The 24,349-nt window shown below is 45.2% G+C and overlaps 8 protein-coding genes across 8 annotated transcripts; 4 read left to right on the top strand and 4 right to left on the bottom strand.

Annotated features, from left to right (window-relative positions):
• Positions 1–1,869: 1,869 nt before the first annotated feature.
• LACBIDRAFT_291844 (uncharacterized protein) lies at positions 1,870–3,120 on the bottom strand. Its single transcript, XM_001874200.1, has 7 exons — positions 3,062–3,120; positions 2,909–3,005; positions 2,838–2,851; positions 2,758–2,770; positions 2,516–2,692; positions 2,181–2,302; positions 1,870–2,074 (listed from the first exon to the last, which is right to left on the bottom strand). Exons 1-7 carry the CDS (start codon positions 3,099–3,101, stop codon positions 2,034–2,036), a joined length of 504 nt encoding a protein of 167 aa, XP_001874235.1. The 5' UTR covers positions 3,102–3,120; the 3' UTR covers positions 1,870–2,033.
• A 211-nt stretch (positions 3,121–3,331) lies between these two features.
• On the top strand, positions 3,332–5,808 carry LACBIDRAFT_321183 (uncharacterized protein; the record flags this gene model as incomplete). Its single annotated transcript, XM_001873561.1, has 6 exons — positions 3,332–3,702; positions 3,729–3,920; positions 3,943–5,139; positions 5,225–5,282; positions 5,586–5,676; positions 5,729–5,808. 6 exons carry the CDS (start codon positions 3,332–3,334, stop codon positions 5,806–5,808), a joined length of 1,989 nt encoding a protein of 662 aa, XP_001873596.1.
• Positions 5,809–8,539: 2,731 nt separating this feature from the next.
• LACBIDRAFT_301661 (uncharacterized protein) lies at positions 8,540–8,818 on the bottom strand (the record flags this gene model as incomplete). The annotated part of the gene is made up of 3 exons (XM_001874201.1): positions 8,540–8,630; positions 8,697–8,713; positions 8,765–8,818. 3 exons carry the CDS (start codon positions 8,816–8,818, stop codon positions 8,540–8,542), a joined length of 162 nt encoding a protein of 53 aa, XP_001874236.1.
• A 1,298-nt stretch (positions 8,819–10,116) lies between these two features.
• Positions 10,117–10,965, bottom strand: LACBIDRAFT_321184 (uncharacterized protein; the record flags this gene model as incomplete). Its single annotated transcript, XM_001874202.1, has 5 exons — positions 10,117–10,130; positions 10,190–10,343; positions 10,369–10,506; positions 10,775–10,887; positions 10,956–10,965. 5 exons carry the CDS (start codon positions 10,963–10,965, stop codon positions 10,117–10,119), a joined length of 429 nt encoding a protein of 142 aa, XP_001874237.1.
• Positions 10,966–11,792: 827 nt separating this feature from the next.
• On the top strand, positions 11,793–12,929 carry LACBIDRAFT_301662 (uncharacterized protein; the record flags this gene model as incomplete). Its single annotated transcript, XM_001873562.1, has 3 exons — positions 11,793–12,017; positions 12,104–12,469; positions 12,522–12,929. The coding sequence occupies 3 exons, from the start codon at positions 11,793–11,795 to the stop codon at positions 12,927–12,929; spliced, it is 999 nt and encodes a 332-aa protein (XP_001873597.1).
• Positions 12,930–20,557: 7,628 nt separating this feature from the next.
• LACBIDRAFT_301665 (uncharacterized protein) lies at positions 20,558–21,061 on the bottom strand (the record flags this gene model as incomplete). The annotated part of the gene is made up of 3 exons (XM_001874203.1): positions 20,558–20,694; positions 20,747–20,809; positions 20,869–21,061. 3 exons carry the CDS (start codon positions 21,059–21,061, stop codon positions 20,558–20,560), a joined length of 393 nt encoding a protein of 130 aa, XP_001874238.1.
• Positions 21,062–21,368: 307 nt separating this feature from the next.
• LACBIDRAFT_321188 (uncharacterized protein) lies at positions 21,369–22,541 on the top strand (the record flags this gene model as incomplete). Its single annotated transcript, XM_001873563.1, has 6 exons — positions 21,369–21,417; positions 21,479–21,599; positions 21,650–21,867; positions 21,922–21,965; positions 22,097–22,295; positions 22,354–22,541. 6 exons carry the CDS (start codon positions 21,369–21,371, stop codon positions 22,539–22,541), a joined length of 819 nt encoding a protein of 272 aa, XP_001873598.1.
• A 196-nt stretch (positions 22,542–22,737) lies between these two features.
• LACBIDRAFT_301668 (uncharacterized protein) lies at positions 22,738–23,964 on the top strand. Its single transcript, XM_001873564.1, has 4 exons — positions 22,738–23,003; positions 23,056–23,243; positions 23,299–23,453; positions 23,510–23,964. Exons 2-4 carry the CDS (start codon positions 23,143–23,145, stop codon positions 23,512–23,514), a joined length of 261 nt encoding a protein of 86 aa, XP_001873599.1. The 5' UTR covers positions 22,738–23,003; positions 23,056–23,142; the 3' UTR covers positions 23,515–23,964.
• Positions 23,965–24,349: the final 385 nt, after the last annotated feature.

A 24,349-nucleotide genomic window follows, 5' to 3' on the forward strand; every position in this document is an offset into this window, starting at 1 on the left:
GGCTATTTCTGAAAAACAGTCCATTTTGTATGCTCCACAGCTTTGCCAATTCTACCTCAATTGCATCCAAATTATGTACAGCGGTAGATATGAGTTTGTACTACTCGTTACAACTTGTTTTGTAAAAATCGGTCTAGTATTGAGCGAGATATTTGCTAGTCAAAAGTGTATCAAATGGGGGTGGTGTATCATTACGGGGTGGATGACTGTAGCAGCAACATATCGAAAGAGGGGAAGAATCCCAGAGGCACAGAAGCTTGAGATCCAAGCTTTGAGATGAAGCAGTGTTCTTGAAGTGAACATCTTTACACAATAAGGACCATAGCAAATGTCCACAATGCCTAGGAGATCAAGTTCTTGAGCAAGCAGCACAATAAAAATTGCATTCAATACAGGTTGTTTCTGAACCCCTTTATTAGCTGTTCATCAATGCAATAATGAATCCCTGCAAAAAGGGTATACAGTGAAATGAAATTTTCTTTAAATTGTCTGCCATATTTGTATGATTAGCTACCTCACCCTGAAAAAACAATTTCAAAATTCAAATCCGAAATAGCACATTCAAAAGAATGATCCTGATGACTTTTTTGAGAGCTACATACTTGAATTTTCACCTACTGCAATGAGTCTGTACTTTTTCATAATATTTTTCCTTGTACTTATGTCTTGTTATCTTTTTCAATCTGATATTTTTATTTGATTTTTTCAATCAATGATTGGGTTAGTGTAAGTACAGTGGCACTCAAAAGAATTGCACCCCTGTGGAGCCCAGATGTCAAAAGATTACTAATAACTTGTCTCCACGGGGAGCGCCATTCTTTTGAGCACCACTGTATATCCAAAGTATTTCAAACTTTGCTGTCCCATGTTTTATCTCTGCAATCATTCAGCCCCTCAACCACACATGTGAGCCCTCCAATTTAATGCACTCACCAACTACTAATGTGCCCTACTGGCCACTGCAAGTTGCCTCAATTATCAACATATCCAAAATAATAGTTTTTTTCTCCAAAGAAAACAAAGAAGAAAAGAGAGGCTCAGCACTTACAGTTGAGTGCAAAAAGAATGAAGGTTGGTTCATTTTTCTGGTTCTTTCTAAGAATCTATTGTACCTCAAATGTATTTGTGTATTCTTTTACATTATGTAGTTGTGTTACACTTCCCTTGGTATGGACTAATTTCAGTCAAAGCTGGAGCCTTGAGTTCTGGAGGCCATTTTTGGCATCTGAAAAAAAAAATATGCGCTAACTGGAGAGGTAGCCAGAACATACCTCTGGTCAACCTGAATGAGCCTATCAAAGAATTAGTCAAAAATACTGAGTGGTTAGGTCTGTAGAGGCTTTGGAAAATGGCTTGTTTTGTCTAAAACAGGCCAAAATTTACCAAAATGGCACAAAATGACCATTTTCTGGAGGCTCTACAAGCATAACCACTCAGTATTTTTGACTGATTCTTTGATAGGCTCATTCAGGTTGACCAGAGGTATGTTCTGGCTACCTCCCCAGTTAGCACATATTTTTTTTTTCAGATGCCAAAAATGGCCTCCAGAATAAAAACCTTCTCAAGGCTCCAGCTTTGACTGAAATTAGTCCATACCAAGGGAAGTGTAACACAACTACATAATGTAAAAGAATACACAAATACATTTGAGGTACAATAGATTCTTAGAAAGAACCAGAAAAATGAACCAACCTTCATTCTTTTTGCACTCAACTGTACTAAGCTGATTTTATAAGGGTATGGAGCAAAATGTTTTAACTTTCTTTTCTGGTATATTCTGCAAACAAAAGGTGTATTTAAAATTTATTGATTTCTACAGTTTTTTTTCCTCACATGTTTACATAAATCAGTGCCCAGGAAACAATAAATACTTGCCCAATATATCTGGAGTATAACATTTATTAATTTCTACACACAATTGATCTGCATAAGCCAATGCCTGTGGTGAGAGAGGGGGTGGAGTGGATGCATGGTCACTAAGGTTGCTGGTTCACCATCGTACAGGGCTAGTAATGGAATGAATTCCCTTCCCTCTACTCATCCTCTGAACCTGAACCTGCTTCGCCGTCGTCGTCTGGTAACGATAAACGTATCAGCATCAGCGTCGAACTCTCAATCATGTGATTAAGAATGAAAGGATGAAACAGGGAAAGGGAGAAGAGATGAAAGTAAATACGGACCACTCGCAATATCATCCTTCGAAATACTACTCTGCGCCTGCGACCTCCGTATCAGCGTGCGCATCTCCGTGTCGCCCGATGGGATGAGGTCGAGGACTATGAATCCGTTCTTGTCTTTTATCCTGTAGTTGGAGGTGATGTTAGTTTATTGGTGATAAGGAAGGTTATGGAAGGGGGGCGGCGTGGATGGGGGTGGAGGGTAGGGGGAAAGAAAGGAAGAAGGTAGGGGAGGGAGGGGAGCAAACGATATCGCAGTACGTCAGGTTACGAAGGGGGAGCGGGGATGGGATGGGATAAATACGGAGGGAAGTATAGAGAGACAGAGAGAAACGCACAAAGTATCAGCACCGGCATCTAACAGACTCTCAACAACATGTTTGCGCAGCCCAGGATGGTCCAGTTGAACAGCGAGGTGGAGGGGCGTAGCGCCGTCGATACGGTTTATAGGGTCGACGTCGCATCCTTCCTGTGAGAGGATGTGTTCAAGGACGTCTGTTGAGCCGTTTATCACGCTGTTGTTGGGACATCGAAGTAGGTGTTAGCAGATCGGAAGAAAAAACAAAATCAAGAGGCGCACGCATTATGTAGAGCTAATCCAACAATAATTGCCGATCGTCATCGCGAGTGTGTGGGGAGAGGGAACGAACGACAACACACGGGTATTTCCTAGGCTGATTCTCATCAGATTTCCGTCCTCGCATACGGCAGAAATGACCTGGAGAACTCACCCATCTTGGCAATTGATATCAAAGGTCCCTTCCTGCCCCAGTACCTCAAGTAAGAGCTCTTCGTTGTCTGTTCGTGCGGCTGCTAACAGGCGTTCGTCTGTAATCGCATGATCGGTAAGAATAAGAAGGCAATGAATGAGAGTGGAAGCTCACTATTGCTTGCGCCTTTGGTGTCGCCGTCGGATGCGTCCATAGATTGGTGAAAGTGTGAGCAGACCAATCTCGGACGAGATGCATCATGCCTGAACAAGCCTCTCAATCATATTCCCACGGCACACCTCTCTCTCTTGGTGCTCGTCGTCGTCGTCGCCAACGACAGCGGCCAAGACAGCAGCAGCTTCCGCGACACCTTCCCACCTTCAGCGACATCTACTTTATTAACGATTTCTAACGATATTAACACTTATGCTTACGACACACGACATGTATGACCCCCATCTCGACACTCTGCCTCCCCCATCTCAGTTCCGTCGTCCTTGGTCCCCAGAAACTTATGACCCCTTGCCGTCGACCTCGACGACGATGGATAGCAGGGAGGCGTTTAATCGTCTCCAGCGCGATACCTTTAACCAGCTGCAGCGCGAAACATATCAGTACGAGAATGCGCGGGATGAATATCCCCCTCTCTCGCAAAGAGACTCTAGGGGATATTATCCACAGGAAGAATATCTTCAAGAAGAATATCCTCAGGAGGAATACCCTCATTCCTTTCCTCAAGTAGGGCACCCTCCTGTTCAACCAGATTACTACCCCCGCCTCCCGCACCGTGCACAACGTAGAGAAGCATCGGAAACGTCTGTCGACGCACTCGATCTCGCAGACTACGCACGTACCCTTCGCGTACGACAAACGGAGGATCCGTACCCACCGTTCAACCGCCCCTCGTATGCTTCCCCATCCTCCTTCCCATCACTCCCAAGAACGCATCAAACCCCACCGTGGACAAGCCCAAGTCGACCACCGAGCCTCGTTTCACGGCCGACGCTCACGTCGACGGCTACGCATTCAACGGGTACGCGTAATCCACGTAGTAGACGAAGACCGACGTCACTACCACCGACTCCGCACGCTAGCGCGGTCAATATCGCAGACCAAGAACACCCAGAAATCGACATCTCCCAGTTCCCTGCTTGGTCTCGAAGCTGGTACCATCCCCCACCCAACAACAACAACATCACCCCACACCACCACTTCGACGATCCAGACATCTACACACCCATCCCTCCATCCCACCTTCACAATTCCATGCGTAACAAACCGATCTTCGACCCAACTTACGTCCCCGACCACCTCCCCTGGGAGCTCCCTCCCCACTCCAGCTCCTCGCACCACAACCCAACCTCCTCCCGCGAATTCGTACCATGGGGCTCCGACCCACCCGAATACAACGCCACGCCACTCAACCCCCACCTCAAAGAAGAGCGCCTCCGCATGCTCGAGCGCGAATTCGGTACACACAAACCACGATCAAGCGATTTCTTGGACGAGCACGGCAAACCACTCATCGGGACCGTCGACGCGAAAGGCAACCTCGTAACCCAAGGCCCGAAAAAACGGTTTGCGCTGAGGATGTTACAGATCGTTTTGGCGGGGACGGCGGCGGTTCCGAGTATATACGCTGCCATCGTCATTAAACAACCTCATCCGGGCGATCCACCTCCACCCGCTAACAAACCCGCTGCCTTCGTTTTATACATCCTCTCCGTCCTCACGCTCCTTCTCCTTCTTTATCTCTTCATCTTTCGACCATGTTGCTGTTCCCCACGGAAAAAAGGGAAAGACATGGGGAACCCATTATTAGGGAACGGAATGATGGTCCTCCCCGTTCCTGGGGGGAACAAGAAAGGCGGAGGCGGCGGTAAACGGGGGAAGAAGGGTGGGAAGGGCAAAGGAGGAGGAGGAGGGGGAGACGTACAAGTCAACCTCATCGTCGACCCACACGCCTTCAATTTCGACCCCGACCACGACGAGGAAGGTGAAAGCGACGACGACGACGACGGCGGTATGCCAGGCGGTTTTTCCGTTCACAAGCCACGCAGTAAAGGCAGGGGAAGGCATCAACGCAGGCGCGGGATCCTTGCTGGGCTAGCGATGGAAGAATCATGGCGCCATGCACGCGGGTGGGCGAAGAAGCTTGCGATAGTTGACGTGGCGGGTGTAGTGTTGTGGGGAGGCGCGTTTGTGTTGATTTTGTTGGGTAAGAGGTGTCCTAGTGGTGCGTTTTTGGGGTGGTACGTCTTTTTTCTTATCTTCTCTGTCTCTCTTGTTGGTCGAGGGCGTGATGCTGACGGATTCCCTTCATTTGCATGAATACAGGTGCAACGCATACAACGTCTCCTCAGCCGCTGCGTGTCTTTTATGCATCGCTTTCGGGGTTAGTGTGTTTTTTGATGTGAAGGATCTACATGCTAGTAAGGTATCACCACGGACTAGATGATGGCAATGCATTCATCGACCTGATCTCTCTTTGTCGAACGATGGACTGTATACTTACAAATTGTACATGCACGAGAAACATAGCACATTAACCCCAATTGAGATGATAGCCAGAGCAAGTGCAACATGTTTTTCTGGGCTGGAACACTGAGGACAGGCTAATAATTATGGAGGGTAATACCCCCTTCCACAAAGAAGAAAGTCATTTGAAAAATTGAACATTCCCCCTTGTAAAATTCAGAGAATACCAAATCCTGCACATGTTTTATGTGGCATCATCAGGACAAAGAGTCCTTTCTCAGAAATTTCCACTCTTTCCCGCCCTTTCATCAGTGTGTATCAATTTTAAAAACAAAGCATCCCTTTGCTCAACCTTTGCTTCAGCTTTCCTCTCAATTTTACTCAATGGTCTCAAGGGGGTGGTGGAACGTGGATTTTACATATACAGTCCCAAAAGAAATTAGAGCACCCTCGCCCTACCCCCCCTCCCCTAAACCCCCCCAAAAAAGGAAATTTTCTGACTTCCTATGTCAAAAACATATCAATCAGGTAATACAATACATTTTTTATGAAAGTTTTTAGGTGATGGATTCCAGCACAAAAGGGCATTTGCTTGTATTTGACCCTCACTGTAACCTTACCCCTGAGGTATAGCTATACCCAAATGTTGCAGAACATGATCTGGATAGCGAGGATGCATACACCTTGCAGTAACCATACAGTTTCCGATGCAAGATGCGAATTAGGTGTTTGCAGTGCATCTGAACTTCTTTGTAAGTGTTTGGGCTTATTGGAAGGGCTTTTTAAACATAGGTCCCAAAAAAAAAATTAACCCCCTTGGCTGACCCCCCCCTAACCCTATATATAGGATGCACATTCTGCCACCCCCTTGAATGGTCTAACTTTTACTTCAATATCACAAACATTGAGAAGACCGTGACACACAGGGGTGAGGAATGTCACATGCATGATGTGCAAGCTGAACAGGTGTGTGAACTTGGCATGAACCACACCTAACACAGTAACACTTGAGACAGATTCCAATTTGCAACTCAAGTGAAGGCACCTCCATAATTGTGGGCACAGTACTTTACAGTGCCCCACCTATTTCTGCAGGAATCCAGTCATTCCAGTGGAATAGGACTGGAATCAAACAGAACAAGGTTGAAAACCATGTAAATTTACCAGTCCTTCCAACCTTATCCTGATGACTTAGTACATTCTCAGACTTACAAAATTCACATCTAATGAAGTCATACATCAAATTGCAATGTATTTAAATATATTTGAATAATGACATGGGGTGTATTTTACTACATACTACTACATAGAGTCTATATTGAAGGAAGGGGGAAGGGGGAGGGATAAGGAAAGGGAGGGACAAGAACAGGGGAGGGAGAAGGAAGGGGGAGGGACAGGGAACAAGGAAGGAGGAGGGAGGGACAAGAAAAGGGGGAGGGATAAGGGACAAGGAAATGTGGTGGGGCCAAGCACACTTGTCGTCGTGCATAGGGTGGTGGAGTGTGCATGCTTGTTGTCGAGCTGGGTGCTGGCGTTGTTTCATGGGTGCTGGGCATTGTTTCATGAACAGTGGGCATTGTTTCGTGGGCATGTTGTTGTGTTGTTGTCATCACATTGTCATTGTTGCATGTTGTGTGCATGTTGGCGTGGACGTGGACAGTTGTTCACTTTCCGCCTCAAACTTTAATCCCAAAAAGGGAAACCAACTTATTTTTAGAAATGTTCCCTCAGTGATTTCATCGAAGGTTTGTGGCTCGACACTGGGTTTTTTAAGTTTCCCTGCAGCTTCAAAAAAGGAGGAGGAGAGGAGGGACTCTACACAGGAATTCCAGTATTTCAGTGTAACTATGTAGTATACATGATGTACATATCTTCAATCAAGATGTTGACGCTGTTGTGGAACTCGAGCATTCAACTGCTCTACCCTCCAATTCATAATTCCACGAGGCACTGAGGTCCCTCCTTGCTGCTTCTCTTCGCTCTACCCTCGTGACCCACCACCAGAAACGAGACACCACTCACGCTGTACCATTCTTCCAAGTGGTTCGTTCGACGATGGGGGGGGGGGTATTTTCGTATGCGAGGCTTTCATGACGGCAGGCGGGTTCTTGTTGCGACGGTTTTACGTGATGGTGAGGGGCTAGTATTTTCGTATGCGAGGCTTTGATGGCGGCGGTTATGTCAATTCGTTGCGCGAGGCTGAAAGAATGCTCATTAGTAGTAACAGTAAGGAATGCAGGGAAGCCGGCGAGATACCTTGACATTGTCTTGGGAATGGGGTTGGCAAGCTCCTGGAGCTGTGAGCAGCCGTCGTTGAGTTGGAACCTTGGAGGGCAAGGGCGAGCAAGAAATCATGACACCAAATATCAGTTTGTTTGGCCTCCGCTTGATTCTAAAAATAAGGTGACTTCCCGTTTTGGGATTAAAGTTTGAGGCGGAATCTCAAAAGTGGACGTGGACATGTCACCATGGATGTCCTTGTGTTGGCGTGGTCATAGGGGTCGTGGACACTGGGCAGTGTGGTGCTGTCATGTGTTGTGTGGGCAGTGGGTGTTTTTCGATGGGCAGTGGGTGTTTTTGGTGGGTGCGGGCGTTTTTTGGTGGGCAGGGTGTGATTTTTGTGGGCACTGGGCGTTTTCGGTGGTGCCACGTCATTGTCTGGATGGTGGTGGGCCACATTGTTGTTGTTGTCTGTTGGTTGACACATTGTGGTGCACCTGGACTGTGAGTGGTGGGGGGCTAGGGAGCTGGGACTCACCTGCACGTTGTCACTATCAGACGACACGTTGCCTGCGTCGCCTGGACCTCACACACACTCCGTCCATTGGTGGGTTGTCATTGATGTGATGCAATGTGGCGTGGTCATGGTTGCTGGTCAATGTGGTTGTGGTTTTGTGGTTTCTGGTCAATGCAATCACTGTGGGCGGTGGTGGCAATGGGTGATGAGCATGGTTGGCGGCGATGGTGGTAGTAGGAAGAAGAGTGGCTGTGTTTGGTGAGTCTGGGTTGCCAAATAATCATTGTTTGGCATCAGTCATAAATAAATGAACTATAATTAGTAACAAATACAACAAATAAACAATGGATTCAATGAAATACTGTTCCTGCTCATTCTGGGGAGGACCATTCCTGCCCATTCTGGGGAAGACCATTCCAGTGTAAATTCCGGAATAATCAGATTCCACTGGAATGAGAAAACACTGGAATGACTGGATTCCTGCAGGAATAGGGGGGGCACTGATAAGACCTCTTGTGGGCACTTGTACTAAGTATCAATGAAATAGCATGTTAGCTCAGTGTTGTGCAAAGAGAACAACCAATATATTGGTACCTAATGAAATAGCATGTCTAGGTACCAGTAAGTAATGATATAAATGAAAGAGAAATTGAATGACGTACTAGCTCAGTGTTGTGCAAAGAGAACAACAACTGAGTGTGACAAGTGTGATGCATCAGTAGATAAAGTCCAAGAATTGAAAGGAGAATGTAATCTAAAGGTCAATTTCTAACACTCCCACTCATTCGTGGTTTCAAACTGAGCATGGAAATGAACCACATATGTTTCTCTCCAGTAATACCCTTCGTTAATACCATATCCTTTGTTGGAACATAATCAAGAAGAATTTGACCATCTTCGAGCCTCAGCAAAGTGAATGAAGTGATAGCAAAGTTGGATGTGTTTGGTGCAAGGATGATTGCCAGGATTCTAGAGTCTGTTCAGCTGCCAAACCTGCCCAGGTTTTCGGAAAACCTAATTACATTATATAGTACTTAATACTGAGAATTTACACGGATTCGGTCACGTGCTCTTGGGATTCCACCTGCTGACACACCTTCTTTGTTTGTGTTCCTGCCAGCAGCCAAACAGCTGCACCTTGGGGTGCCCGCTCATCGTCGTTGACGCTGCCCGCCCTCTTCCCACGCACTTACCTCGCCGATGAAGAGCGCTGCCTGCAGACCTGGTCTGCTCCTTGGCCTGGAAGCTTGGAACGGAGGAGATCGTGGGCTGCATTCTTTAATCTACCCTTCTTTTGTCTCTAACATGTACTTCGACATCAGTCAGTCCATCAGAACATTTGTGAAAGGACGCGTGCCTCCTTGCAGCAACGCGCCCTCTTTCCTTTCGTCAACCTGCTTCCTCACATTGTCGTCGTAAGTGTTTAGTGTTTAAGATATATGTATACTATGTTGTTTGAAATGGTGAAGAGTGTACTCGTTGACGTGCACACCAAATAGAACCAATGTGTCGCGTCGCGTCTGTTTTATAATGTAAAGTGGACCATCTATTAGAATAGTATATATACAAGGCTTTCTCGTCTGAAGGGGGATCCCCATCATCTGTGTTGTAAATACAGATGCACACAGGAATTAAGACACAGGAAACCAACAGGAAATAGGTATCAATAAGGTGGGTAAGTAGTGGTAAGAAGCCGTAAGAACTTACTCTCCCAGAATTTACAGTAAATTGGGTTCAATTTACAGGGATTTACAGTGAGCTGGCACAGTCCAGGAGCCGAATGGTTGAAATTACAGTGAGCTGGACCCTGGTGATTGATTCACAGATTTATCCTTTGCCAAGCATTCTGTCCCTGTAAAATCTCAAGTCCCTTACCATGCCCATTCAGACCTTGGCACTCCCTTCTTCCAGAGACTTATAAAAGACAATGTTAGATTATTCAATTTATTGAGCTACATATGCTGCTTCTACACCATGTATAGATACCCCAACAGCAAAAAAAACCAACGTCATCTCACCCTGTACAATCTGAAAGTTAATAGAGTGCCTTAGTTTATGATCGCTGTCAGTGGTGCGCACAGGCACACTGTCGTCAAAATCTCTGAATGTGAACAAGTTGCAAGCCGACAATGTTAACGTGGTGGTGGGGACATTAGCACCCGATATCAAAACAATTTGAGGCATAGTGATGGAGGCACGTAGTACTATGTCAATTTCACAATGATAAGCAAGGACCATCATCTGAAGAAATAAAAATGACACTTACTGTAATGTCGACAAGGCAACCAAGGGACAGGTAGGCCAAATCCTCAGAGTCAACGTAGATTGCAAGACAGTGCTCGGTGAAGTGTGTGGCGCAGCTGCAAAAGAGGGGGGGGGGAGCAGACGACCATGGGCTGCATCGCTGCTGATGCAGGAGCAAAGTGCGTAGAGGAAGGGGGGGCGTGAGGATGTGCAAATTACAATAGTCCGTGTCATAAGTCAATGCAGTGTGTCACCAGAGAGGATCGAACTTGTTTTCAAGGGTTTTCTTGACACTCAGGTGGCTGTGCATTGTTCGAAACCTGGCTATATTCATCTTGGAGGTGGAGGGTGTTAATGAACGCGTGTATGTTTGAGGTGGAGTGGAGGACGATGGTGTGGAGGAAAAAGGGCATCATTACCTGCCTCACAGGGTATGTGACAGAGGCGAGGGAAGGAGTATGAAATTCTTGTGCAGCTAATGGAAGCTGGTTAGCCCGACACTGTTGATGAGGGTGGCCATAGCCTTGTTGTAGAACCAAGTCTGTTTTGAAATCAATAAAGAGAAAGGGTCAATGCAAGTTCGAGAGTGTAGTCAGATGAATCACATACCACCGTTCATGTAAAAGGATTGGGTCTCCTTTTCAGACTCTTTCTCCCCATCTACGCTCCATTAACAGTGGCAGCATTGGCCTTCTCCATCGTTGTAGTGTCTTAACTGGGCAGGCCCTGGAAGGCAATTTTGAGGCAGTGGAGGCCGATGCAGCTGTGTTTGGTTGGTGTTTGGCAGTGGAAATGAGCAAGGAGTGGACTGGTGGGCGAGTGGGAGATGTGCAGGCAGCGACGAGTAGTGATGCCGCGTTTTTTAGCCGGTAAATTCTTGTTTCGCTTATAGAGAGCGTAATTATTATTTGAACTTTACGTTCTTGGACTCTCCAGATAGATAGGAAGTAGATCTAAATTATAAAAAAAAGAACGTAAAAAAGCATTACGTTTTCGTTGAGCTATTTACGTTTAGCTGGTCGCCAAGTCGCAGCTCAAATGAGCTGGCTTTTTTTCAAAGCCGGTTGAATCTCTCAATCAAATCTCGGTCGTTTTTGGCGATCTTTTTTTTTAAATTTAGGTCTACTTCTCATCTACATGGGAGATCTAAGGACGTAAAATTCGAGTGAAAACTCCGCTCTGTATAAAAGAAACAAAAAATAAGCCGTTAAAAAAACGCGGCAACACTAGCGACGAGTGGTATGGGTAGACTGTAGTAGTACAGGCGGCCCTATGTGCTAATGGAATTGATGGACCATCAAACCTTCAGGGACGTCAAGCAAAGAATCCGGCGGAAGGCGATTTTACAAAATTTATGGTACCCCCATAAATTGGTACGGATAAAGTGACTTCATGTAATCACATCCTGATTAAGCTTTCACGCCGCTGCAAGGCCTCAAGGCCTCAATGCTTTTGCACCATTTTTCTTTCCCTCTCAATCGCTCTTTGGTCCCCGATGCCCCCAAAACCCACAAAGGAAGCGCTTCCTGGACCGCAGACGATATCACTGCACTCCTTGAGTTTCTAATTGCCCACAAATCCAAAGGAGATTCAGGAGGATTCAAGAAGCCCACTTGGACTGCAGCTGCGGCCCATGTCAACAAGGTATTGACTGTGGTGCAACGAAGACAGGTGATGATTGCAAAGGCAAATTTCGGATTGTAAGCCCATTTATTCTTCGTTTTTGAGCACTCTCAAAGCTGTTCCATCCTTTTTAGCTCAAGCAGACGTATGAAGTTGTTAAGGCCATTCGGAACAACTCAGGCTGGTCTTGGGATGACAACAAGGGAGCTGATATCACTCCAGAGAAGAAAGGCACCTGGGACAACTACGTAGCTAAGTATCCACTTGCACAGCCCTTCCAGAATGCAGGCTGGGCCTATTTGGAGGCATTTGATGCTTTGGGTTCATCTTTGGCCAAAGGTGCCCACGTTTTCCAAGCTTTGCAAGGGGTCAGTACAGCTCAGGTTGATAGTGCTCATTCAGATGGTCTCGGTGAAGGGGGTGGTCAGGTTGATGATGCCAAAGTTGAAGGCTCTCAAGAGTGGTCCACGTCCCCTGAGGTGCCTGGTGAACCAGATGAGGTGAGTTTCTTTTGTCTATACAGCATGATCATCTCTTTTAACATAACGGTAGCCATCCACCCCTCCTCAACGTTCATCCCCCCCTGCAGCCAAACATGCTGCAAGTCCTGGTCCATGGACTGACAACAAACATGTGCACATTTCACATGGTAACCAAATTATGAATAGTCTTAGCAAGATTATGAATCATATCACTGACATCATGGAGACTGCCTTTTGTCCATCGACACTCCCAGCAACACCTGTTCGCTTACAAGAAGCCATGACTTGTGCACAAACCCTCAAGAAGAACTGGTTGACATCGATTCAACTTGTGATGTTAATCGACATTTTTGAGTGTGAGCCCCATGCTGCTATAGCCTATCAGTCAATGAAGGACAATGAAGACCTTCGCAAATCATGGATTTGTATGAAACTTCGCATTCTGGTTCCAGTTGTTGATGAGAACAAGTCTTTGTGATCCATAGCCACCCATTAGCCACTTGTTTAATATGTTAATAGTCCTTTTAATATCCCTCCTAGTCACTCATTTGATAACAAAGTAATAATGGTTTATTCTAAAGCAAAATTGTTGCCTCGCTCAGCTAGAATGGCCTGATAACTGTCCCACATTTGTTGTGCAATTTCATCCTGCTTTTCCTTTGCCCGAGCTTTCTCTGCAGCATTTGGTGGACCACGTGCAAGAGTCCCAAAATCCTTCTCAGCTGGTGGGTTTCCTGGATTAGGATCTGGTGTTTCTGAGGACACAATTTCCTCAACCTCCATGGGGTCATGGTGCAAAATGAAATTATGAATTGCAGATGTTGATGGTGGAATATGAGCCTGTATATCCATATCATATTTGGGAGGGTGGGTGAGAATGCTGAAATGTTTCTTTAATGAACCAAAGATCCACTCAACAACATTCCTTGCCGATGCATGCCACAAATCAAACAATTCTTCATGATTGGCAGGACTATATAATGATAATTTCAGATTGATCACAATAGAGAAAGAACTTTTTTCTTTCTTACCGAACAGATGCTCTTCCCCACTCTGCAAGATGATAGCGAACACCTTGGTATGGAACAAGCAGAGAATCACATGCACCAAACCCAGCATCAGCAAGATAATATTTCCCATGAGGAATGGGGAGGTCACTTGTTTGTGCATCGTGAAAGAGGGTTGCATCTGCTGCTGATCCTTCCCATCCACTGAGAACATACTGGAACCAGAAATCAAAGGAGCAGCAACATAGTGTGTTCTGGGTCACACCTCCTTTGTGGTTACAAGAAGCCTGGTGTTCCAATGAAGATGGGCAGCAATTTATGTGAGTAGCATCCATTGCACCTATTGCCCCTTCAAAAAAGGGAAATCACTCTGGGTTATCCAATATAGAAGGGGGTACAGGATCATTGGTGGCAGGTAAAAAAACATATTGATCATAGAAGGCTGGTGATGAAATCACAAATAAGACTTCTTTGAAGTATCTATTGATGACAGATTTCGGTGAGCCAGAAATTTCTAGTCAAATTGGTTCTTACTTTGAGATTGTGTCATTTGAACGTTGAAACTGTTCTCCAACATGTCAGATGGAGAGTCCTGTTACACATGTATAGAGAAAAATTGCAACTTTCTCCCTTAAAGCAACATGTCTGGAGTCCTTCAGCCCACACAAGCACAGCTCAGCCAGCGAGGCAAGAAATACATGAACCCTCATTCCTAGGCAATTCTTAATCCTGTCAGGATGACCATAAACAAGCTCCTCAACCCATTCTGCTCCAGTCAAAGCAGAAGTGTGATAAGGCTGCTTCCAGTACCACTGACTGGCATACAAGGACATGGCAAGTGCAGCACATTGAACCATATACAAAATGGTAGCCAGAAGGGCTCTGCATTGAGCAGCAGGCATTGTACGAGAGCATGGCATTTTTGAAGTAAGCAGTGTTTTGCACGTGCCAACTGTGTTTGCATTCATCACAAACCATCACAAGTTGATTGTTTCCCATGGTACTATATATGGTAACTAGGTTTTCCGAAAACCTGGGCAGGTTTGGCAGCTGAACAGACTCCTATGTGAGTGTGATAGCTTAAAATGTCAGCAAAAACTTGAAGAACCTGTCCACAAAAAATGGCACCTGATGGACCAGTATTGCAGCCTGCAGAAATATTTTATGTATTTTGGAAAAGGACCCCAGACACCCTTTGTCAGCTTTGGTATGATGGTATGGTATGGTATGAGGTCAAATGGTATGGTATGAGATGACATGGTATGGTATGGTAATATGGTATTGGTATGAGTGGGATATGGTATGGGTTTTCCATTCCATCGTACCATGGTATTGGTATGTGCTCATATACCACCCTTGGAATGGGTACCATGGAGGTACCCAAATCAAAGAATTCATATACCTCATAGGTACCCTAAAATGGGTGACTGAAGTGCCATCATCACCCTCCACAATATTGAGGTAAGTAGCCACACTGTCCTCCCCCTTTTCATTTTTCACACTAAATCCAAGAGGCCACATTGTCGTTCGTGATGTGGCAATCATACACAGCTGCCCACAAAACAACAGCCCACCCAAAAACAGTCACCCCCCACCACCCTCTAGTGATGATGATGCCCACAGATGATGCATATCACCTGCAAGAGACACATATGACCACTATGAGAACCCCAACCATTCATGGTGTGTCCACACCCACATCCACAAACCACATCAATGTCAAGATCACTGTCCACAATGCATCTATGACCACACATCCAGATCTACAGCCTATATAGGAAAATGACTGTGCATGTATGAAAATGACCTCCCACTGCCCATGTATGAAGACAACTGCCCACGTATGAAGACAACCACCCATGTACAAAGAGGACTTCTCACATACAAAGATGACCAGTACCCACCATTGTCTCCCCCTCCATAACCTCCTTTCTCATCTCCCTCCCTCCATCACTCCCTTCCCCTCCATCACTCCCTTCCCCTCCATCACTCCCTTCCCCTCCATCACTCCCTTCCTCTCCCTTCTTCTATCACTCCTCTCCCCTTCCTTCCCCCTCCATTACTCTCCTCCCTCCCTTCATCCCTCCCTTCCTCCCTTCCTCCCTTCCTCCCTCCCTTCATCCCTCCCTTCCTCCCTTCCTCCCTTCCTCCCTCCCTTCCTCCCTCCCTCCTCCATCACTCTATCATGCCCTCTCCCTACCACTTTCCCCCCCCTCTCATTAACATTCAAAGTAGTAAAATACATTCATGTAATTCTATTAAATAAATACACTTGAATTTTCCTTGCTCAGATAGAAATGTCATAAGTCACTCTTAGGATTGAGTTATCAGCATAAGGTCAGTAGCTTAAGCTGCATGACATCTGGCTACAGTTGGGATCTTCTGTAGAGGCAAAGTCCATGTTGAAACTGTGTTCAAATCCATCTGGATTCCATGCATGTGGAGTCCAAATGGATTTTCAACAAAGTTGTAGAGTGAGGTCTTTTCCAGATGGAGTTCAGATAGATTTCTGGAGTCCATATGGACTCCATCTAGAATCTGTGGGGGAGAGTAAAGTACACCCAGGTGATTGCAATTATGGTATTAACATCCAATATCTGACTTTCTGTGATCATTGACACTGACATTGACTTAGGATAGAAAAACCATGAAAAACCACCAAGATGTTTAATCTAATTAATAAACACAATGATGTGTTCAGAGGTCAGAACCCCTACAGGACTTGTAGATCTATTTTACATATATATTGACATTGTTTGCTTACTTACGATTATGTTGTGGAATGCTTATATAGAATATTTACTTAGTTATCAACACAGCTGACTTTAAGGAAAGATTTGATGTCATACTCACCCTGCCTGTACCTTTATGTATGACTGCCATATTTGTTTATCTTATAACTGCCTTGTTTATAACTGCCTTGTTGTATATCAATGATACTGCATTTCATGTAATCCCCCTTGTGCATTTATATTAGCCCACTGTCTATCTGAGTTTTCACAATTGGCTCATGCCCTCCAGATGATGCTACTTGGAGTACAGCTCCAAAATATCCTCCTTGTGCATCCACATCTGCCCCATTCTCTATTAAAAGCTTTGCAATTGCCTCATAACCCAAAAATAGGGCTGCATGAAGTGCATTTCCATAGCTTCCTCCTTGTGCATTGACATCTGCCCCATTCTCTACCAAAAGTTTTGCAATTGCCTCATAACCCAGAGTCAATGCTGTCTGAAGTGCATTTTCATAGTGTCCTCCTTGTATGTTCACATCTGCCCCATTCTCAATCAATAGCTTTGCAACTGCCTCATGACCACCAAGTAATGCTGCCTGAAGTGCATTTCCATACTGTCCTCCTTCTGCATTAACATCTGCCCCCTTCTCTATCAAAAGCTTTGCAATTGCCTCATGACCTTTGTATGATGCTGCCTGAAGTGCATTTTCATAGTGTCCTTCTTGTGCATTCATATCTGCCCCATTTTCTATCAAAAGCTTTGCAATTGCCTCATGACCACCAAGTAATGCTGCCTGAAGTGCATTTCCATAATGTCCTTGTGCATTAACATCTGCCCCATTATCTATCAAAAGCTTTGCAATTGCCTCATGACCTTTGTATGATGCTGCCTGAAGTGTATTTCCATAGTATCCTTCTTGTGCATTCACATCTGCCCCATTCTCTATCAAAAGCTTTGCAATTGCCTCATGACCACCAAGTAATGCTGCCTGAAGTGCATTTCCATACTGTCCTCCTTGTGCATTCACATCTGCTCCATTATCTATCAAAAGCTTTGCAATTGCCTCTTGACCTTTGTATGATGCTGCCTGAAGTGCATTTCCATAGTGTCCTTCTTGTGCATTCACATCTGCCCCATTCTCTATCAAAAGCTTTGCAATTGCCTCATAGACCACAAAATAATGCTGCCTGAAGTGCATTTCCATACTGTCCTTGTGCATTCACATCTGCCCCATTATCTATCAAAAGCTTTGCAATTGCCTCATAACCATTGTATGATGCTGCCTGAAGTGCATTTTCATAGTGTCCTTCTTGTACATTCACATCTGCCCCATTCTCTATCAAAAGCTTTGCAATTGCCTCATGACCAAAAAGTAATGCTGCCTGAAGTGCATTTCCATACTGTCCTCCTTGTGCATTCACATCTGCCCCATTCTCTATCAAAAGTCTTGCAATTGCCTCATGACCTTTGTATGATGCTGCCTGAAGTGTATTTCCATAGTATCCTTCTTGTACATTCACATCTGCCCCATTCTCTATCAAAAGCTTTGCAATTTCCTCATGACCAAAAAATAATGCTGCCTGAAGTGCATTGCCATAGCATCCTCCTTGTGCATTCACATCTGCTCCATTCTCTATCAAAAGTTTTGCAATTACCTCATGACCTTTATATGATGCCACCTGAAGTGCATTTCCATGCTTTCCTCCTTGTGCATTCACATCTGCCCCATTCTCTATCAAAAGCTTTGCTATAGCCTCATGACCATCAAGTACTGCTGCCTGAAGTGCATTTCCATAGTGTTCTTCCTCTGTATTTACATCTGCCCCATTCTCTATCAAAAGCTTTGCAATTGCCTCATGTCCATGAATTGATGCTGCCTGAAGTGCATTTCCATAATGTCCTCCTTTCACATTGACATCTACCCCATTCTCTATCAAAAGCTTTGCAATTGCCTCATGACCTTTGTATGATGCTGCCTGAAGTGCATTTCCATGGTATCCTTCTTGTACACCCATATCTGCCCCATTCTCTATCAAAAGCTTTGCAATTGGCTCATAACCCAAAAATAATGATGCCTGAAGTGCATTTCCATAGTGTCCTCCTTGTGCATTAACATCTGCCCCATTCTTTATTAAAATCTTTGCAATCACGTCATGACCCCAAAATACTGCTGTCTGAAGTGCATTTCCAAAGAGTCCTCCTTGTGCATTTACATCTGCCCCATTCTCTATCAAAAGCTCTGCAATTGCCCCATGGCCTTTAGATGATGCCACCTGCAAAACATGCCCATAGTTTCTCTTCACCCATGTATTCACATCTACTCCATTTTTCAACAGACTCTCTGTAACTTTGATCAAACCAGCTTCACATGTATAATACAGTGGTGGCAAGTGTTGAGAAGCATTTTGTGGATCATAAATCTCAACCCAATTAATGAAAGCAAGATTTTCAGGTGTTAGAAGTTTCATCATCAATTTTAATAGAGAAGATTCTTGCAATTCATCATTATGACTAGATTGTGCATGGAATATCCAGTTTTTTGCTGCATACTCCATAAGAGGCAAATCTGCATAATTTCGTGACCTTGGTGTTTCCAATTGCAGAAGATAGGCAAGACATGTCTGAGATATCATAGAATGAGAGAGCTCTGGGCTCAAGCTGAAAGCTTTTATTTTCTTGTCATGATGTCCTTTAACATACTTAGACAAGAGATATTCCTTGATCGAGAAGTGTGCAAGCTTGATCTCATCTGTTTGATGTTTAGTGTTCACTTCAATCCTGTGAAATATCAAGACATACATTCTGATTCAATAACAAAACTGGAGCACATCTTCAAAACATCTGAGATATCATGAAGTTCATTTTCACATTCAAATTGTGGTCCATTTTCAGCTTCAAGATCAACAGTTACAGTTGCAGCAAGTTCTTTCAATGTCATTGGACGAACAGCAAAGCACAACCACAGTAGAAATATTTTAGTGTAGTCATAGTCTCTTTTCTCAATCCCCAGCAAAATTTGATCATATGTTGCATCCAAACCTTCAGGTAGATTGTTCAGCTGCTCTTTAATTGCCTTCCAAGTTCAACATTTCTTAAGTTCCACTAGCTGCAATGCAACCCATCGAAACCTAAATTTAAAGTTAGCGATCACCCTGCCATTGAACCATTAGTTTAATAACATACATTCCATCTGCATGATTGCTCAAAGTCAACTTTATTTCATTCTGAATGTCTTGAGGCCATTTCTGCCTGCCAGTTTGAAGCTCATAGTCAAGAAAGACCTCAATATCATGGTTTTCAGATGAATTAACCATGTCAACACAGTCATAAGAATTAAATTTATCACTGATCTCTTTTTCTGGCCTGCTAGTAGTGATGAAGTGCAGCCTGAGATTTTTATTCTTATGCAAGATGACAGTCTGAACCCAGTCAAGCACCTTATCTCTTTCAGAGCATTCATCAAGAGCATCCAGAATAATATATGCAGAGTTAAAGCCACCAAGAATCTTTTCAAGGACATTATGAAGATCCTCAAGAGATGGTTGCTGATAGCCATTGCCATGGAGAGAATACAAGTCCACCAAAACCTTTGGAACACCATTCCCACATTTTAGTGAGAATTGCCAAATAAGTGATTGAATCAGTTTATCATGCAGCTGTAGTTCCTTTTGAGAATCTCTGCCATCAAAAAAGAAATAAGCAGTTGAAAGAGATGCTTGTGTTTTGGACAGATGATCAATGATGGAAGAGCTAATGAAAATTTTCATTACCTCCATCCTGACACAATAGAGCAGGCAAAGTATTTACCTTGAAATGGTTTTACCACATCCAGCTTAATGTTTGGTAAATCCACAGTCCAGAGCTGTATTTATTGACAGATAACTTACATTTTCCCTTGATCCAGAGAAAGCCAGCCTCTGCCAGCCACTTTGAAAAGCTCCTCCCTTTAAGAAACCATGAGCAGGAGTCTGGCTGACTCTTTAAGATTGTATACGCTGCATTGTAATTTCTAGAACTGTCAGGTGGGGAGAGCCATGCACAAATATCTCTAGCTGAAGTAATAAGATTGGTTAGTTAAAATGGCACAGCTAGAACTGGCATATATATATACCAAGTTGTTTGTCCTCAATCGTCTGAAGAGTAATTGAAATACCCAAATCCACAACTATTGAACAAAATGTTTATTGAGGTCACTAGCATGTTGTGTTTATCACACACCTTGATTGATGACTCGCTGAACAATAACACCTGTTAGAATGGAGGTGAGAGTTTTGAACATGAGATTGTCCAAATTGACCTACCTTGGTTGGGGCCGGTATTTACATTCTGAACCCTCTCAAAATTATTCATAACACCAACTTCAGGGTTAGTTGAATGACCTGCATGGTGAGCTTGCATCTGATATAGACCATAATAATTTATTGTAGAAATTACCCACTGGATCCGCAACGGGAAGGTTGGATAGAGGTGGGGTCGAGATGCATGGGCCAGATTTCAGATGATCTATGTCAGATTGTCAGTAACTTGGAAAAGCAGAATTTCAAGCAGAACAGACCACTCAAGACAGGGAAAGGCTGTTGCAAGGGCTGAGTCACAGGTGGATGTCCAGCCTGGTCGCCTACAATGGATGAAGATCAATATTGACTGGATGCGTGAAGGAGTTGTCAGGTATCTCACCAGTGACAGCCATTCCTCCATCAACCGCGCGGATGGCTGAGGATGGAGTCGTCATGATGAGCGGCGCAGAACTGGAGCGGGCTACACCAGCACCATCGTTCGCAGATCGAGGTATCGGCGACCGCAATCTTGCGGCGTTGTTGCGACTAGACGGCAGTTTCAATGTAGAATCTTTGGGTTGGTTTGACATCATAGACGAGATGGAAGTTGAGAAGGAAGACGAGGCACCTGTTGTTTACGGTGATACTTTCAACCAAACAGATGTCATGTGTCTCCATCTACAACAAGGGCAAACTCCATGGCGTAATCCCAACGAACATCCAAACGCGATTCGCCCAGTGCCTGCACTTTCTCCCCCCGCACTCTATCGATTAAAATTCTACATAAGCCAAAAGTCCATCACGAAGCCATCGTCCATGTCCCACAGCTACTAGGCCCCTCGCCTCGACGTAGACCAAACCTTGGAACCTGCGCGATGGATAGTCGTTAAATCAGAGACGATGCGGAGCGCGCTCTTTTGGCAGGTAGGAAGGGTGGTTACTGCGGTGGGTACGTTATTCTTTTGCGTCTTTGTCTTCGGCACTCTGATTGTAAAATGATGTTCATAAAGCCCCTCGATGTCACCGGCCTCCAAGGCGAAGTTACTTACTCGGACGTTCCCTTGACCTCGACCTCGACCTCTGTTTGTCTCTCGACTTAAAACCACGACCTTTGCCTCCTTCGGACCTTGGGTGCGTTTTCCCATGCAATTGTTCCTTAACACTTCTTGTTCACATATTAGGATGCAAGTACTTCCTTATGAGTACTTCTACACCTCGATGGGCTTCCATTCCTTTGGTTGCGTGCCTACGTGTTTTGCGTTCTATAAACGCACTTTCAAGGTGGACTTCCTTGCAAGAGTCGAGGATCGTGGTCGAAAAAGCACGAGCAAGAGTGCCCCCGCCGCAAAGCCACCTCCTTTCGAACACCCAAGCTTTCGCTGTTTCCAGTATTTAGTAGGTATGTATCATTTGGGGTGACGTTGTATCTTCTTCTCGATATCTATGACTGTAGTGGAAGACGCCACGGATCCGGGATTTACTTTTGATAAACGACTGGTTTGTGTTCACTGTGAAACTATTTGGGGCTGGCGCTCTCGCCAGGAAAACAGGGATGATGGGTGGACGTGCTCGCTCTCGAAATTACTGGTCGGTTCCATCCTTAAGAATCTATCCTGCTCAAATTTCAGGCTAACACGGCGTGCAGCTGCCCCGCTACTCAATCGACTTGGAAGCAACGCCCGATACGCCAGTTGAAGCTTTTCAAGAGCCAAAGCACACCTCTAGCAGCTGCGTGGATATCAAGCATGTTCGGCGGTTACCCTCACCTTCGCTGTCAATCCTCTGGAGCGCAGGACTTCAGTGAATCGGAGTTTGTGAAGCCTCAACGTTCGTTATTAGCTCCGAATCGATTTTAATATGACGACGCTTATTCTACGTGGTTTAGGATGCAAGGGCCTGAGGACTCCTGCAAGACTCAACATGTTCATACCCCCTTCATTGCATATTCCCAAGTCCGAGCCACGCCTTCTCCCATGGACGAACTCCCATCAGCCAGACATCAATAATTCAAAACTCAGGATGGAATCATGGTTTCACGGTTTGAAGGCACCAGCGCCCATAGAGGACGTCTAGAAGTTGAGAAGCGGACGGAGAAGATGGGGCGGATGGGGATGAACACAAAGTCCAGGAAGTCCTGCAAAGCCAAACTCGTGCATCAGGCAATGGCGAGTCTGGTGTCGCCACTACCCCACCTGACGACGACGGCGACGACGAAAGGTTTAAGCTGTCCGCAAGCTTGAAGGTCGCAAGCCCAAGGTCGCTGATCCAGCTCGCAAACCTCGCGCCCCAGCTAAGGAAGCTCAAACACGACCTATCTCGCCAGGCGCTAATGGATGTTGAAGCGCCAGCACCCTCCACGTCGCCTCAGGAAGAGGAAGCGGAAAGTCGTTGTTCCAGCAGCACCATGCTATTTCGACAGCGATGCCTGAAGAGATTTCTGGTTGCAACTTACGTTTCGTCATTTACCAAATGGCCCTTGTCGATTTCGAATTGAGTTGTGCAGGACGGCGACAGGAGATTAAACTTTTTCTTAAGGTAAGCCCAGTCTCATCCTCGAATTCTTGCCTCATAAGATTCTCGTTTACAGTCACTCTCTTACATCGTAAACTAAAGGATCAGGAAAGCTGAATACCACCGACGCTTTGCTGGTCGTTTTTGGGTATCGTCTTCCGAAATGCGACAAACCAACTCTCTGCGCTTATCCACAATTCTGCAAGAAATCCAGTCTTTGCGGAGTGTAGTGTTGGATTCCACTTCTGCGACATTCTCGATCCGGTGAGCCTCACACAACTCAAACATGCGCGTAAAAAGCTCATCATCTCCTTTATAGGCCCGTCCAGTGTATTGGAACTTGTACCTGCCTCCAAACTCGTCGTTTCACGTCAAGGGTGCGGGAACAATCAAAGCGGGTACTCGATCAACGGACGAATAAGCGCATACATACTACGAGGTTCAAACGTCCACAAAAGATTCCTTATTTTTCAGGTTTGCCCTCACTCATAACCTCCCGCCTTGGTGCTCGTCTCACGCGTTCTTGACAGGGTGAAGTCGAGGCAAACACGTAAATGAAACCCGAAACGCCAACAGGGCTGCCTGAATACCGTGAAGACATTGTTGGTATCTCAAAATGCAAAAAGGTTGTCGATGGACGAAACCCTTGTCGAGATGGAGTACTCGTAGAAGGAACGATCAGTTAAGCTGGACAGGCTTCGCCTCGTCGAGAAAGTGAAGAGTACTCTGAAGGCGAAAAGGTAGATTTCGATTGGGGGATGACCACATGCGAGCACTGTTTAGACTTCGGCGGCGGCGTCTGAGGCGGCAGAGGTACCGGTGTGAAGGGGAAAAAATAGAAGCTTGCGAAAGGACATGCGGGAAGAGGGGGAAAACGTATTTCTCTAAGAAGGTTATCGTGATCTATGCCTGTGCCTGTACATAGATGCGTGAACAACTTTTTGTGACATTACTAGTACGTACGTACTTGCTAGCTTGAAGCTTTAGACGTGAGCAAGGAGTGGAACGAGTGAGTACTAATGGGTCGTGTTGGGATCGTGTAAGTAGACCCGTCTCCAACTGAACGAGTGACTTTTGTGATCGCGCATTTACTCACTTACCATGACGTGACGACTCATGTCAGCGTACGTTCCTCGAGCCTGTCTCTTCTAATACTAAAAACTGACGGTAGAATAATGACTGTAGACGTCCTAGGCGCGTAGATCTTGCGTAGATCTTATCCGCGGTTCTCACTCCCACCTCCCCCCACCGGAGTCCGGACTCGCATGATCAAACTAAAGCACACCCCCACCACAAAGAGAATCAACCCGCTTCATTCATCTCATCAAATCAATGGCCGACCAAGTTCTAAGCGCACTAACTTACCTCCA

The sequence above is a fragment of the Laccaria bicolor genome, genomic scaffold (genome assembly GCF_000143565.1).
Source record: "Laccaria bicolor S238N-H82 LACBIscaffold_1 genomic scaffold, whole genome shotgun sequence".
NCBI lineage: Eukaryota > Fungi > Basidiomycota > Agaricomycetes > Agaricales > Hydnangiaceae > Laccaria > Laccaria bicolor.

Excerpts from the sequence above, each read along its gene's own strand:
- LACBIDRAFT_291844 (XM_001874200.1), bottom strand. The coding sequence starts at position 3,101 with ATGGACGCATCCGACGGCGACACCAAAGGCGCAAGCAATA. Across the intron at positions 3,006-3,061 it reads CACCAAAGGCGCAAGCAATA|ACGAACGCCTGTTAGCAGCC; the intron begins GTGAGCTTCCAC and ends ATGCGATTACAG. Across the intron at positions 2,075-2,180 it reads GAAGGATGATATTGCGAGTG|ACGACGACGGCGAAGCAGGT; the intron begins GTCCGTATTTAC and ends TATCGTTACCAG.
- LACBIDRAFT_301668 (XM_001873564.1), top strand. The coding sequence starts at position 23,143 with ATGCGACAAACCAACTCTCTGCGCTTATCCACAATTCTGCAAGAAATC. Across the intron at positions 23,244-23,298 it reads TCTGCGACATTCTCGATCCG|GCCCGTCCAGTGTATTGGAA; the intron begins GTGAGCCTCACA and ends TCTCCTTTATAG.